The sequence below is a fragment of the Alligator sinensis genome, unplaced genomic scaffold (genome assembly GCF_000455745.1).
Source record: "Alligator sinensis unplaced genomic scaffold, ASM45574v1 scaffold538_1, whole genome shotgun sequence".
NCBI lineage: Eukaryota > Metazoa > Chordata > Crocodylia > Alligatoridae > Alligator > Alligator sinensis.
In genome coordinates, this window is record NW_005842999.1 from 128600 (window position 1) to 143152 (window position 14553).

Below are 14553 nucleotides of genomic sequence, written 5' to 3' on the forward strand. Positions count from 1 at the left end.
CTTCTTTTACCTTCTAAGCTATCTAAGGTGTTCGTCACCTCATCCATGAGCTTCACAACAGGATCAAACCCCTAGAAGGACCAGGGTGAGATCTCTATCCCATAAGGAAAATCCTCTCTCTGTTTAGATGTTTGACTGAACCAAGTTATAACACCAAACTAGAAGAGGGGATGTCTTCCCAAAACAGATGGAGGAAGCATACCAGGACCTCACTTAAATGTGTCAGCTTCTCAAGTATGACAGGGAGGTAAGCAGACACTGCAGTGCCCAATTGTTCACCCTAAGCAATTCAGCAATTAAGAAAAAGATATCTTGTCCTGCCCAAGCAAAGGCTCATGGTACGTGAGGCCCACAGAATCTTCTACATCTTTCACTATAACCCAGTTGGGCCAAAATTCTCCAGTTACAACAGTGAAACTGGTATGTGGCACAACCTAGCAAATCCACAATGAGCAATCATTTTTCTGAGTTGAGGAAAGCTATTAGAATGGAAAACTAGATATACTGCACAACAGAACCCAAGATGGTTGGATCTGAGCACCAGGTTCCCACAGTGGAAAGACTGCAGAACCAGAGGAGAACCTAAAGATAACTATGTAGATTCAGTGTGTTACTGAAGCATCATGATGTGGTACCAAAGCCTACTAGGATCCCCAAGGGAGAATGACAGAGCTGAACTATGAAATAAGTACGGCAGGGAGTTCCTGTCTGCGGTATTCAGGCAAATAAGGAAAGAGGGAGATTAAAGTAAATGAGTCCTCTATCTTGTGCTGTACCTATTGAGGAGGAAGAGTACTGAAGCTGAGGGACATTGCCAAAGCTCTTCATAAGCATTAAGTGCTTAAAAAAAAAGTATATGATCAACCTCTACGTCAAACATGAGCAGCGCTAACTCAGCAGATGGTGCATGTTGGTGGATGGGCATGGGCATCCTTCAGGGAACAAAAGGGCAGAAAGATGACAAAGAAGTCTAAAGCACCAATCCTGAGCTGTTGTATATTAAAGGGTTCCCAATTACTGCACATCTAACCTGACCTCCACAGATACTTTGTCCTTACCGTATGCTTCTTCAATAAGAGCACAATAAGGATTAATGCCAGCACCACTGCGTCTAGATTCCTGCTCTCCAAGTCTGAGGATGTTCTCCAGACCATTCAGTGCCACCTGAACAATCTTTGAATCCATTACTGTAAGAAGGTCACAGAGTGGTTTGATACATCCCAGTTCTACTAAATACCTGCAAAACACCACATACAACATGGTCAGTAATTTAGATGAGTCATTTGCATACTATATGAAGTTGCATGGCCTAGCAGTTTGTGAAGGCCATGCATGTTATGAATCAAAACAACGAGCAGTGAAAGACCATTCCCTTCCTGGTCATCTAGGTGTCCAGATCTGGTGGCTTATATGTTTTTCATCATCTATGTGCCAAAAATGCCACTTATGTAAGGCTAGTATGCTATTCCTGGTGGCATAGCATGTACACAGTTGGCTGTGTGACTATGCAGTCACACAGAGTGGGCATGCATAGTAACAGCCATACCACATATGCACGCCCTTTGTGGGCACATACAGAATTCTCAGATGCCCAGAAAGAGAGTTAGCCAAATCCATGAATGCCAGACCTAGAGTGAGGACCAGAAAGGTAGTAGGTGCATAGATCCATCTCTCTCTCTCTTATCCCATCGCTCAGTGACTAAGGCACTCCTGGATTCTAGGGCCTCTCACCCAAAGGGGAAATTTAAGAAACTGGGCCTGATTGGACTGTACCTATACTCAAGGTAAAGGCTTTCCAGCTCTTCAGCAACTAGTGTGGTACTTTACACATAAGCATTAAGTTCATTCAAATATTCAGAACAACTTCCATTTCCACCTACTTGATCTGTTCAGCAGAGCCTCCAGATGTTGCATTTGTGATTGCCCATGCCGCTTCTTTTCTTGTCCGAAATTCAGCTGTTTGCAAAATATTTATAAGGGCTGGGAAAATATTGGCATCTATGACTGTCTGCAAAAAGGAATGACACATAAGGTTAAAGCATCAGTTATTAGACGTACAGTTTCTTTGTCCTGAGCTGTCTACTCCAATCTCAGTGCTATGTAAGAAACAATGAAAGATTCCTTCTAAAATGAAATGAAATGAAATGAAATGAAATGAAAGATTCCTTCTATAGGACCACTCGGCAATCTTTAGGCTTACATTCATAACTGCATTTACCATTCAATTCTATGCTGTATGGGGCCCCTGAACACAAAGAAAATCTCCACAAAAATGAAAACAACAACAGATTCTCTTCTGCAGAACAGGCAAAGCAAGAGATTTTCTATTTAGATACTTAACTATCTGGCACATCAAACTAATGCTAGTCAAAAGACCAGTTTGTAAAAGGTGGTTTTCCCTGGGAAAATGGTCTTTTGCATTAATGGACAAATATTCATAGCTAGAAACCAATTTATTTTCAATATCATGACAGAATATCTGAGATACATACACACAGCTTTTGCAAATGACAGCAGCATCTTATTGCAGTGTAATTAAATGCAAGTCCGAACAGAAGTGTTAAAAGCAAACAAAGGCAATTCCTTTTCAACAGTTTTGTAGAGGAGAACAAATGCATGTATTTGGCATAAATAAAAGCTATATTCAGTGCACTGGACAGATGGATGGATGAAGTTCAGTAAATGAGGCAAAAGGTTCGATAAGGCCCCAGCACAATTTATGGCACAATTAGTACCATGACATGTTGGTATACTGCGAGTAATTTTGGGCGCCGCACTTCAAGAGGGATGTGGATAACCTGGAGAGGGTCCAGAGAAGGGCCACACGTATGGTGAAGGGCTGGCAGGCTAAGCCCTATGAGGAGAGACTAGGGCCCCTGGACCTCTTCAGCCTCCGCAAGAGAAGGCTGAGAGGCGACCTTGTGGCTGCCTATAAGTTCCTCATGGGGGCACAGAAGGGAATGGGTGAGTATTTATTCACCAAGGCGCCCCCGGGGGGTACAAGAAATAATGGCCATAAGCTAGCAGACAGCAGATTTAGACTGGACATTAGGAAGAACTTCTTCACAGTCCGAGTGGCCAAGGTCTGGAACGGGCTCCCAAGGGAGGTGGTGCTCTCCCCTACCCTCGGGGTCTTCACGAGGAGGTTAGATAGGCATCTAGCTGGGGTCATCTAAACCCAGCCCTCTTCCCTTCCTATGCAGGGGGTTGGACTCGATGATCTATTGAGATCCCCTCCGACCCTAACATCTATGAATCTATGAATGTTCAGCCAATTTATGGCACCATAAAATGGCCAAACAACAACAAAGATAATATAGAACATCTTTGTGGCTGGTTTGTATGACTTAACTGAATGTGTGGCACATCCTGATAATCAGATGATTGTCAGAATGGGTACTAGGCAGCCCCAGGTCCTGAACCCAACAGTCAGCTGATTGTTGGCATCAGGACAGGGACAGCCCATGTCAGCCTCCTGATGCCAACAGTGGGCTGGTGGACAAGTGGCACAAGGTTCCTGGCCCCTTGATTTCCCCCAGGAATCTTGCAACCCTTGGCCTAGCACTTTAAAGCCAGCACATTTGCTGCCTTGCCTAGTGCTACAAACATCAACTTCTTATATTCCCAAATGTATTATCCTGATTATCCCAATTGTATATAGCACAATATTATGGCTACTTTCACTCCCCTCCTTGATGAGAGTGGCTTAACTGAAGCAGACTTTTATGACTGAATAATTATGTTCTTTGGAAGTCTAGTAAAATATTCTTGAATGTCAAAAAAATTCTTCTCTCAAAGGAGAAAAGTAGAGTCTTTAGAAAAATCTACCTGGAACACCAAAAAAAGGTGCATGCTACATATTTAACATTCTTCCTGAAGCTATGGTATCTTCAGTCACACACCCCAATTACAAGCCTCTGAAAGATACAAAACCTTGAGATAATGCTGTGATGATATATTTCTGTTTCAATGGAAAATATTCATCTCCTTAGGACAGGAGAAACTAAGGGTAGAATTCTTTTTCCCTTTGTTATATCTAAATAGAAGTTTTTTAGCTGTATAATTACCAATAATATCACTTACATGCAGGTGGTAAGTCTCTCACCCGTACAGTGTGGAAGCATAAATGGGTATGCACAGATTAAGGATACAGGAGGTTGCACATATAGCTACATATGTGAGACCACCGTGGACACGTACATGCATCTAAGTCTGGAAAATGGAGGCAGCCCAGACCTAGCAAGAGATAGACTTCAGAGCAGGAGTCTCCCATATCCCTGAAGAGGATAATAGTCTTCAAGTACCTGAAGGGTGGTTATAAAGAGGATGGTGATGAGTTATTCTCTGTGGCTGCAGTAGACAGGACAAGGATCAATGATCTTAAATTGCAGCAAGGGAAATTTAGGTTGGATATCAGGAACAGTTTTCTTGCCATAAGATCAAATAAACATTGGAATTGGCTATCCAGAGAGATTGTGGAATATCCATCCTTAAAAGTTCTTAAGAGCAGGTTAGATAAACATGGATGGCTTTAGTCAGGGGTAATCTTGACTTGAGCAGGTTGGACTAGATGACTTCATGAAGTCTCTTTTAGCCCAGTTTTTTATGATTCTATCTGTATAGATATGGAGGCAGATAATTATGGAGAATTCCTTCCAGAGTAGAGATTCTAACTCTGGATCAAAGATACCATCTGAAAGGAACTGCAAAGGAGATGAGGGAAGTCCCATTCTGAAACCAGGCAGAAACCAAGCTGGCCAAGAGTCACTTTTGCATGGATATTTCAATTTAAATTTGCATACAAATCTATGCAGTGCCAGTAGACCTCTGGCATATTGATAAATGGAGTACACACATGATATGCTTAAAACAAAACAACCCCCCACCCCAAAAAAACAAGTCCTCATAAATATTTCAAATAATTACTTATTTTCATCAGTCCCCTCAAGGCACACCCTGTGATGTAGGAACAATGATCCTGCTAAAACCACAGGGCGCCTATAAATGTGAAGTGAGGCTGCTCTGACATGCTATAATTACAGCACATCGGAACGGACTCCAGCATTTCATGCATCAGTGTTCCCATGCTGAAAAATGGTGGCAGAGGTACTTTAACTAAAGTTCATTCGACAAGTTTTAGTTAAAAGTGCCCTTTGCCACCATTTTTCAGCACAGGGATTGAGACGCTCCAGGAGCTCTTGGAGCCACTCTAATTAACGCCTTCCCACCTCCCTCCAGAGCATGTGTATAAATGCCCAAAGTTTTTATCTCATTCTAGAAGTGTAAAAGATGTTCAAAACTAGTGTTTTTAAATTGCAAGAATCTTTCCAAATATGTTGGTCTTTAAAAACGCTAAACTATTTTGTTCAAGCTTTTGAAAACAAAATCACTTTAAAAAGTTATAAACAAGCATGGAAGACTTGAGCCCACGACACGGAAATTAAACAAAATTCTGTGCATTGTATCATTATCTTGTAAAAACTCTTGTACAACAAGGACCACGTGCAAATGTAGTATGCTCCCTTGTGCTCTATATATTACTAGTGTGGCAGACTGATGATTCTGTAGCAGCTTAAAAGACTATAAACAAACACATTTTGAACTAAGTTAAACATAAATCAAGTTAATAAAAAAAAACTGCATTTTTTTTCCTGATAGTACTATTATTTTCTACTGCATCTACATTTTCCTGTATCATTTCCTGTATCATATTTAGAGGAAAATATTAAAATGTTTGTTTCATTTTTCACGTTTTATATAAATGGGTAGGAACAGCTACAGTTTTTGGCATGTGGGAACAGAGTGAATTTGTAGGATAAGCATGTAAGCAGGATCACAACAAAATAGTTCACGCTGACATTAAATATGCATCATTAGATTTTGAAGGTCCAATTAAGCTCCAATTGACAGCAACAATGGAGTGTTAACGTAGAGATGGTGCTAGCAGTTCCTTCTGTTTTTTAAACACTCTGTTGTCCAAACCTACTCATGACAAGGCTATCTAATAGTGTGCCTTTGACACAGACAAGCAAGTTAAACCCTGCACTAGTGTTCCCATTACTGGACTTTTTCAGTGGGAACAAAAGCAAGCACAGACACAACCTTGTAGAATTTTCTTCATTCAGAAGAGCTAGAAGAAAAAAATTAAGAATGTAAAAGCACAGTCCTACACCCACAGAACAGACTGTATCCTAAAAAAAGATAGTATTATGTAGACTACCATTAACAATACTCAAAAAACCTTTAACAGTTTCATAAGATAACAGTATGGACTCCCTATATGTGGATATAATATCTAAAAGTAGGTTGTTGCCTACAAAAGGTCATGACTCTCTGAACCACTTAAGTCTCTAGAAGTGCCAAGTTGCCCTACCTTCTGCCTGACTTCAGACTAACCTGACTAATGATCTCTCTATATGGATGAAATTATTAAAGTTAATAAAATGGAGAAGTGCATTAAAAAGCCAAGGGTCAAGATAAATGTACTATTCATGTAAATTTGTGAACTGGAAGAGTAGAATCCTACAGCAGTATACTAGGACAGGTATCCTAGGATTTGCACTATTTACAAAATACAAACACAGAGCAACTTCCATTTTTGACACCCTCAGGAATATGATTGACATGTTTAAGCATAAAGTTACACACTGGATAGAAATAATATCCAAGAGAAGCATGGTTTTACATGGAACTGAATGATGGGCTTATGATTAAGGGTGCATTCTCTTTGTCCACATGTTTGCTGCTTATTCTGTGCACATGTACATATCCAAGAACATTTTTTTGAACTTCAGACAAGGTGGCAAATCAACTTGGTTATGCAAGAAAATTAAAAAACCTGACAGAAATTTATGGAGGGGATAGGATGATATAAAAAAGGAGTTCTGACTGTACAATAAGGATATGTGATATAGACTCATACAGAAGTAGGGCTGGAAAGGACCTGTGGAAGTCATCTAGTCCAATTCCCTGCATGGGGCAGGATCAGCCCCACAGCTGCATCCAATACAAATCCTTGTGTAACCTATCACTAAACCTACAGTCAATCCCATCACACAATGATAAGCCCTTAACCTGCCATGTGTAAAGCACAGGAACAAAGGTGGTCAGTGTTCTGCTGTTGTGGAACAATCTCCAGGCTGCACTGCAGAGTGAAGATTGCCTGGTTATCCCAAGTTTCTAGGTTTGAAGGTTGCCATATGGAACCAGGAAAGAAGGGTTTTTCTTCCTCTTGCCCCTGTCAGCATTCTTTCTGCCTTCCTAGGAAGCATTATGTGTTGGCTACAGAAAAACTGGGGACTGGCATACACGAATGCTCCTGATGAGAGTTAAAAAAATTAAAATAAAATCCTGAACAAACAAAAACCAAAAACAAGAGGTTCCTCCAACTCAGGATCAGACTCAGGGTCGTCCCGGGGGGTGGGGGGTGGAATCGGAGCGACCGTGTCTACTCCGTGCTGCCGTCGGCCTTACATCCGGCCACTTGGCACCCCTCTCCCCCGCCAAATCCGGCACTTCCATCTGCTCAGTGCACACCGTCCCTCCCCCCTTGCCACCAAATCCACCGCTGGCTTCCTCCCATTTGAGGGCAGGGCCCTGCACAGGCTGATTTGCCCCAGGCCCCGCACTCTGCTCGGGTTGTTTCTGATCAGACTGATTACCATATCCGGTATCAGGAAGGAATTTTACCCCATGATCAGATCAGTATAGACTATGGGAGTTTTTCCCTTCTTCTGTAGCAGGGATTACAGCTTTTTTCTTTGAATCTGTTGAGCATAGTTTCATAGTAGCAGGGGTCAGGAGGGACCTGAACAGATCATCTAGCCTGACCCCCTGCCACAGGCAGGAATAAATGCTGGGTTCACAAGACCCCAGACACGTAATCATCCAACCTCCTCCTGAATTTGCCCAAGGTAGGGGCGGGGACCACTTCCCTGGGAAGTTGGTTACAGATTTTGGCCACCCTAACTGTAAAATATTGCTTTCTGATCTCTAACCTAAACCTATTCTCTATCAGCTTATGACCATTGTTCCTTGTCACCCCAGGTGGTGCTGGGGAGAAAAGAGCTCTGCTTATTTGCTGTTGATCTCCCCTGATGAGCTTGTAGGCAGCCACCAGATCCCCCCTCAGCCTCCTCTTGCTGAGGCTGAACAGATTCAGGTCCTTCAGTCTCTCCTTGTAGGGTCTGTTCTGCTGCCCTCTCACCAAGCGGGTGGCCCTCCTCTGAACCCTCTCCAGGCTGGCCACATCCCTTTTGAATCTATGTTCATAGATTTCATAGACATCAGGGCTGGAAGGGACCTCGGAAGATCACTGAATCCAGCCCCCTGCCCCAGGGACAGGAAGTCAGCTGGAGTCATAGGATCCCAGCAAGATAAGCATCCAAATTTCTCTTGAAGGCATTCAATGTAGGTGCTTGAACCTGCAGGCTATTCCAGACTTTGGGGGCTCAAACAGTGAAGAAATTCATCCTTAGGTCCAGTCTGAAACGGTCTTGCAGGAGTTTATAACCATTAGACCCTGTCATCCCTTGGGGCACTCTGGTGAATAATCGTTCCCCCAGATCCTGGTGAACACCCCTGCTAAACTTATAGGTGGCCACCGGATCACCCAAGCCTGCGCTTTTCCAGGCTAAAGAGTCCCATAGCTCTCAGCCTGTTATCGTAAGGTATGTTTTTCTGACCTCTGATCATGTGCGTGGCTCTCTTCTGGACTCTCTTAAGTTTCTCCACATCCTTTTTGAATTGTGGAGCCCAAAACTGGATGCAGTACTCCAGCTGCGGCCTCACCAGGGCTGAGTACAACAGGAGAATGACGTCCTGGGATTTGCTTGAGAAGCATCTATGGATGCAAGCCAGTGTTTTGCTCGCTTTACTAGCCACAGCATCACATTGAAGGCTCATATTCATCTTGTGGTCAATCATGACCCCCAAGTCCCTTTCATCTGTAGTGGTAGCCAGCGTAGCACTGCTGAGCCTATAAGGATGCTGCAGGTTTTTCCTCCTAAACTGGAGAACCTTGCATTTTTCAGTGTTAAACACCATCAGGTTGTCATCTGCCCATTTCCTGAGCCTGTCAAGGTCAGCCTGGATTGCCCTCCTGTCCTCAGTGTGGATGCTTTACCCCAGAGTTTGGTATCATTGACCAACTTAGCCAGTCCGCCTCTGACTCCAATGTCCACATCATTAATGAAGATGTTGAACAATATTGGTCCAAGGACAGAGCCTTGGGGGGCCCCACTGGTCACAGGGCACCATGACGATTGACTTCCGTCAACCACCACCCTCTGGCTCCAACCACGGAGCCAATTCCCCAGCCAGTGGATCATGGTGGACCTGAGGCTGCAGTTGGCCAGTTTTGCCAAGATGTGAGCATGGGATACCAGATTGAAGGCTTTTTTGAAGTCAAGATATATGACATCAGTCTCCTCTCCCTTGTCCAGGTGATGTCACCTGGTCGTAAAAGGAAATAAAATTGGTCAAGCAAGACCTACCGACAACAAACCCGTGCTGGCTATCCCTCAGGATGTTGCCATTGGCCAGTCCGTTAAGAATGGCCTCTTTAATAATCTTTTCTAAGACCTTCCCCAGGATAGAGGTCAGGCTGATGGGCCTGTAGTTTACTGGATCCACTTTCTTCCCTTTCTTGAAGATGGGCACCACATTGGCCTTCTTCCAATCTTCAGGCACTTCACCAGAGCACGAGGAGTTCTCAAAGATCCATGCCAGGGACTGAGCTATGATGCTACCCAGCTCCTCAAGTACCCTGGGATGTAGATTGTCAGAGCCAGCTGACTTGAAGGTGTCCAGCCTCCCAAGGTGTTCCTTCACAAGGTCAGCATTGACGGAGGGCAGGGAATCTCCCTCACCCAGGCCTCCCTGTCCCGGGAGTTGCTCTAACGAAACTCTAACTTTGACTGCTATATTGACTGCTTCAGGGAAAGAATGAACAATTAAATAATCAACAACACACGCCACTATAACCAACTCTCCCTATCAGAAAGAAAGCCATAGAATCCTTAAGATCTAACCACCAAATAGTAATAAAACCAGCAGATAAAGGAGGAGTCAGTCATCTTAACCATGACGACTACATAAACGAAGCCAACAAACAACTTTCTGACACCACCTACTACAAAGAAGTACAGGAAGATCCTACAGGAAGATACTTTTCACCACAAAACTACCATCAAATCATTTCCATCAGAACTACAAAAAAACCTACAGACCCTGAATCCCACCCCCACCCCACCCCCCACCTAACCCAGGGACTTTTTACATATTCCCTAAAATCCACAAACAAGGGAACCCTGGCAGACCTATCATATCCAACCATGGAACCCTAACTGAGGAAATACTAGGTTTCATCTAATAAATCCTAAAACCGCTGATCTTCCAAAGAGCGAGTTTTGTCCAAGATGCTACAGACTTTCTACAAAAACTTAAAAACAAAGACCACCTTCCCAGCAGCACCCTCCAAGCCACCATGGATGTTACTAGCTTATATACCAACTTCCCACACCAGGATGGCATCCAAGCCTGCCTTACATACCTACAAGAGCAAGATGATAACTCAGCGTACAGACCCAAAGATATTACTGACCGTATACATTTCATCCTCACACACAACTCCAGTTTCAACAACCAACACTTCCTCCAGAGCATGGGCACAGCTATGGGCACTAAAATGGGTCCACAGTATTCCAAACTTTTCATGAGCCACCTAGGAGAAGAATTCCTCAAGGACTGCACCATCAAACCCTTGCTGTACTTAAGATACATCAATTACATCTTCATCATTTGGACTGAAAACCTGTAATTTCTGATCGATTTCCATTAGAAATTCAGCAATCATCATCCCCCCACCTGACTATCTCTTGAATACTCCAGCACCAACGTCTCCTTTTTAGACACAATGATCACTATCCAGAATGGTAAAATACAGACCACAATATTCAAGAAACCCACAGACCAACATACACATCTGCACAGAACCAGCAATCAACCTAAACACACTAAGAAAGCTGTAATATACAGCCAAGCCCTCCAATAGCACTGAATCTGCACTGAGAACATCTGTGATTGTCACTTCACAAATAGCAAAAAGGCTTTGACTCAACAAAGACACTCCTCCAGAGACAGATCACACTACTGAAAGAGCCACCTGGATACCATGTGAAGAATTGCTACGGTACAGAAGGAAAACCCGCATGAATCACACACCACTGGTTATGACATATCACCCCTCCCTAGAACCTATACAGAAAATCCTCAAACAACTGCAACCCATACTAAAAGAAAACCCAATTCTTAAAGAGATCTTCCCAGAACCACCCATCCCAGCATTCAAACAAGCACCGAACCTTGCTAACCTCATCACCAGAGGCAAGCTTCCTACAGCCCCAACACACTCAACAGATCCAGACCATGCCATGACAAGAAATGTAAAACCTGCCAACATATCTCCACGACCCCCGCAGTTACTACACCCCACAACAGAACCATCAGCATTCCTGGATCATATAGCTGCACCTCCAGAAATGTTATGCATCTCATCCAATGCACCAAATGCCCTGATGGAAAATACGTAGGAGAGACCAAACAACAACCATGCACCAGAATGAATGCACACTGGAAATGTATCAAAGACAAAAATATCCAATTACCTGCGAGGGCACATTTCTCGCAAGAAAACCTCTCTTGCTCTCCAATCTCTCAATTCCAATCCTCAAAGGGAATTTACAAAACACCCTTCACAGACGAGTCAACAAACTTCACTTCATCAACCTCCTGGATACTAAAACTTATGGACTAAATACAGACATTGGATTTATGACACATTATAACCTGCCTAACATCTGACTCCCCAGGTGTCTCTCCACTACTTACCAGCTACATTCATTTCCCTTCCCCCCTCCCCACCCCCACTCCCAGCCTCTCTCTCATCCATTGACTCCTCAATTTACATCTTCACTGACTGGCTTTGTTGCATGCATACCAGCCTCTGGCTTCTTGACTATTCATTTCACCCAGGAAGAGCACACACCAACTGCAGATGCTTCCTCAGCCTGAAAAAGGGTATTTATACCCTACAGCTTGCTAAGAAGAATGTTTCCAACTATCTGAGTTGGTCTAATACAAAATATCAAACTTACCCAAAGAACACTGTCTGCCTATGTCCTTAGACCAACACGGCTACAACCTATACCCATGAACTGTAACACATTTTGAAGCAAGCTACGCAATAACTCTTGCAAGATTACTACAGACTGTCAGAAATAATGTTCAAGTCCCAAACATAAGAAATCCCAGTTTCATTCACTGCACTGAAATGTCCTTCAGAATTACTGAAAAGGTTTTAGTCAACCTATTACATCCTCTAAATACAATAAACTGCACTCTTCTAGAGTCTGGGATTAAATCCAGAATTCCTGAACACCTATATTAAATAACTGACTAGAATATAATGTTATGGCCCAGTAAACAAATTTGTACTTAGTTCAGATTTATCACACAAGTTGTGAATCACCAAAGTACATGTTTCACAGTTGAGTGTGTACTCCACTGATCAATGTATGCTGTATCCCATGCTTCTTATATGCAGTTCACAGAGACTGAGAGCTTGTGACATCTCTTGACTTAACAGTTTTTTCTTTAGCACAATCATTAATGATCTTTTTGTTCTGGAGGTTCTAGTGTTGGCCAAGATGGTATCTACTATATCTATAGTTGTTGCATACTAGCAGATTTGAAGGGAAAGATAGAACACCCAGAAGAAGGGGGAGTGGAGAAGACAGAGCTGCTGGTGGAACGCAAGCATGCAACCTACTGCTACTACTGCACCTCGATGTATCTAATTTCTAGGAGTAGAGAGTCCATGAGTACCTAAGATGCATTTGTGGAAGTGGATGATGACAGATTCCTTCCTGGCAGCTCCCTGAAGCTGACAGGTTGGTTATATCATCACTGCCAAGACAGAATGAGTGTTCTTGGTATATCTGCTTTCAGTAACTTTTAAAAGAGTTAAAGTATAAGACAAAAGAAATTCACTGAGGCATGTCAGTCTTTCATACCCTCCAGAAGGGTTGACAGTCAGGATTAGCTTCAGCAGTGCAGTTTCTCCTCCTGAGTCCCAGGTAGGTCCAGCTCCCCTTCTCCCTGACTCTGGAAAAGCTATCCACTGAAGTACAGCAAAGCTGCATACAAACTAGGAAATTAACAAACAAAAACTATGCTTAGTGACAATTAAGGTTGCATCAGGACATACCCGTCCACCCAAAACCTCAAAAGCATGGAAATAAAACATGGGAGACTCCTGCATTCCATTCCACCTTTCCATTCTATTGCTTACATCACTGTTGATAACGCACTTAGAAAGCTTTCACTTCCACCTTCAACAAAAAATTAACAGCAACTTCACAAGACCTTATATCAATTATAGAGAACAATCAGCACAACTGGCTGTCACATTTCATGCATTTGGGAAGTTATTGATTTCATTAACATTTAGTGTTAAAGGGTGAATATGATAAAGACAAGGTACACTCTGCTTCTTGGTATCTTTTGGAAGTGAAAAATCTTTGGAGTGCGTTACCAGCAAGCATAGGCAAAAAGGAAGTGGAAATTGATACAGAGGTCTTTCCCTTTGACTTCATATTTCCATACTTTACAGAGTATGGATGGAGGGATGTGTGACCCAAGGCAATCTTAACTGACACTAAATGTAGCTGTTTGTTTGTTAATGAATATGGGTGAGGCAACCAGCCAGAGATTAAATTTACAGATCTGTTTCATTTTTCACTCAGCAAGAATTTGGCTAAAAGGAATGTGGCTTGCCTCAAGAGGCTCATTACTGAGAGTGACAGCAAAGTTTGGTGACAGGGTACCTATGCGATTCTAAAGGCTTACCTACACTGGATGTATTAGCCTCCAGATAAATCGTGTAAAATTGAACAAGTGCAGTTACAAAGTTTACCTCGTAAGAGAGACCTCCATTGTAAATAAAAACTAAACCCCTGCATTCAAACATACAACTTTCTGAAAAGTTATTTTTTTAGGTTCAAAAGTTATAGTCTGGTTTCTATCCAAAACAAATAATTTTCCTAGCAAAACTTGATCAACAATGCAGTTTACATTATTTGACAGCAAGGAAAATGAAGAACAGGATTTTTTTTTTTTTCCAAGTTTTTCTTTAAAAAAACAAACAAACAAATAAACAACACCCCCGGCCCCCAACAATCCCTCCCTTCTCCCCAAACCTTGTGTTCCCGAAACAAACAAACAAAACCAAAGAAACCCTAGAGGCTGACAGTGTTTGCCTTAATGCCTCATTCTTCTAAGAATCTGATTTGTCTGGGAATGTTATATGAGTTTAACCAAGTACATTAACAAACTGCTACATGTGACCTGCCAATACACTTGGACATTAAGGAGACTGGAGGAACTCTAGATGAAGCCAAGGTATGAACAGATCAGTCCTCTGGAAGAAAGCATTTCAGCAAACAAGCTTAAGGGTGAGGAAAAGATTTGGCCTGGGAGTGGCATTTCAGCAGG

The 14553-nt window shown here is 42.7% G+C and overlaps 1 protein-coding gene across 3 annotated transcripts in view; it reads right to left on the reverse strand.

Moving 5' to 3' along the window:
* The window catches only part of KPNA1 (karyopherin subunit alpha 1), a 144822-nt gene that overhangs the window by 69549 nt on the left and 60720 nt on the right, over window positions 1-14553 (reverse strand). For all 3 annotated transcript variants that reach the window (XM_006036676.3, XM_025193026.1, XM_025193027.1), the window contains 2 exons: window positions 1881-2008; window positions 1059-1237 (listed from right to left, as the gene is read on the reverse strand). In XM_006036676.3, the coding sequence (XP_006036738.1) occupies window positions 1059-1237; window positions 1881-2008 (307 nt within the window). The remainder of the gene's footprint in view (window positions 1-1058; window positions 1238-1880; window positions 2009-14553) is intronic.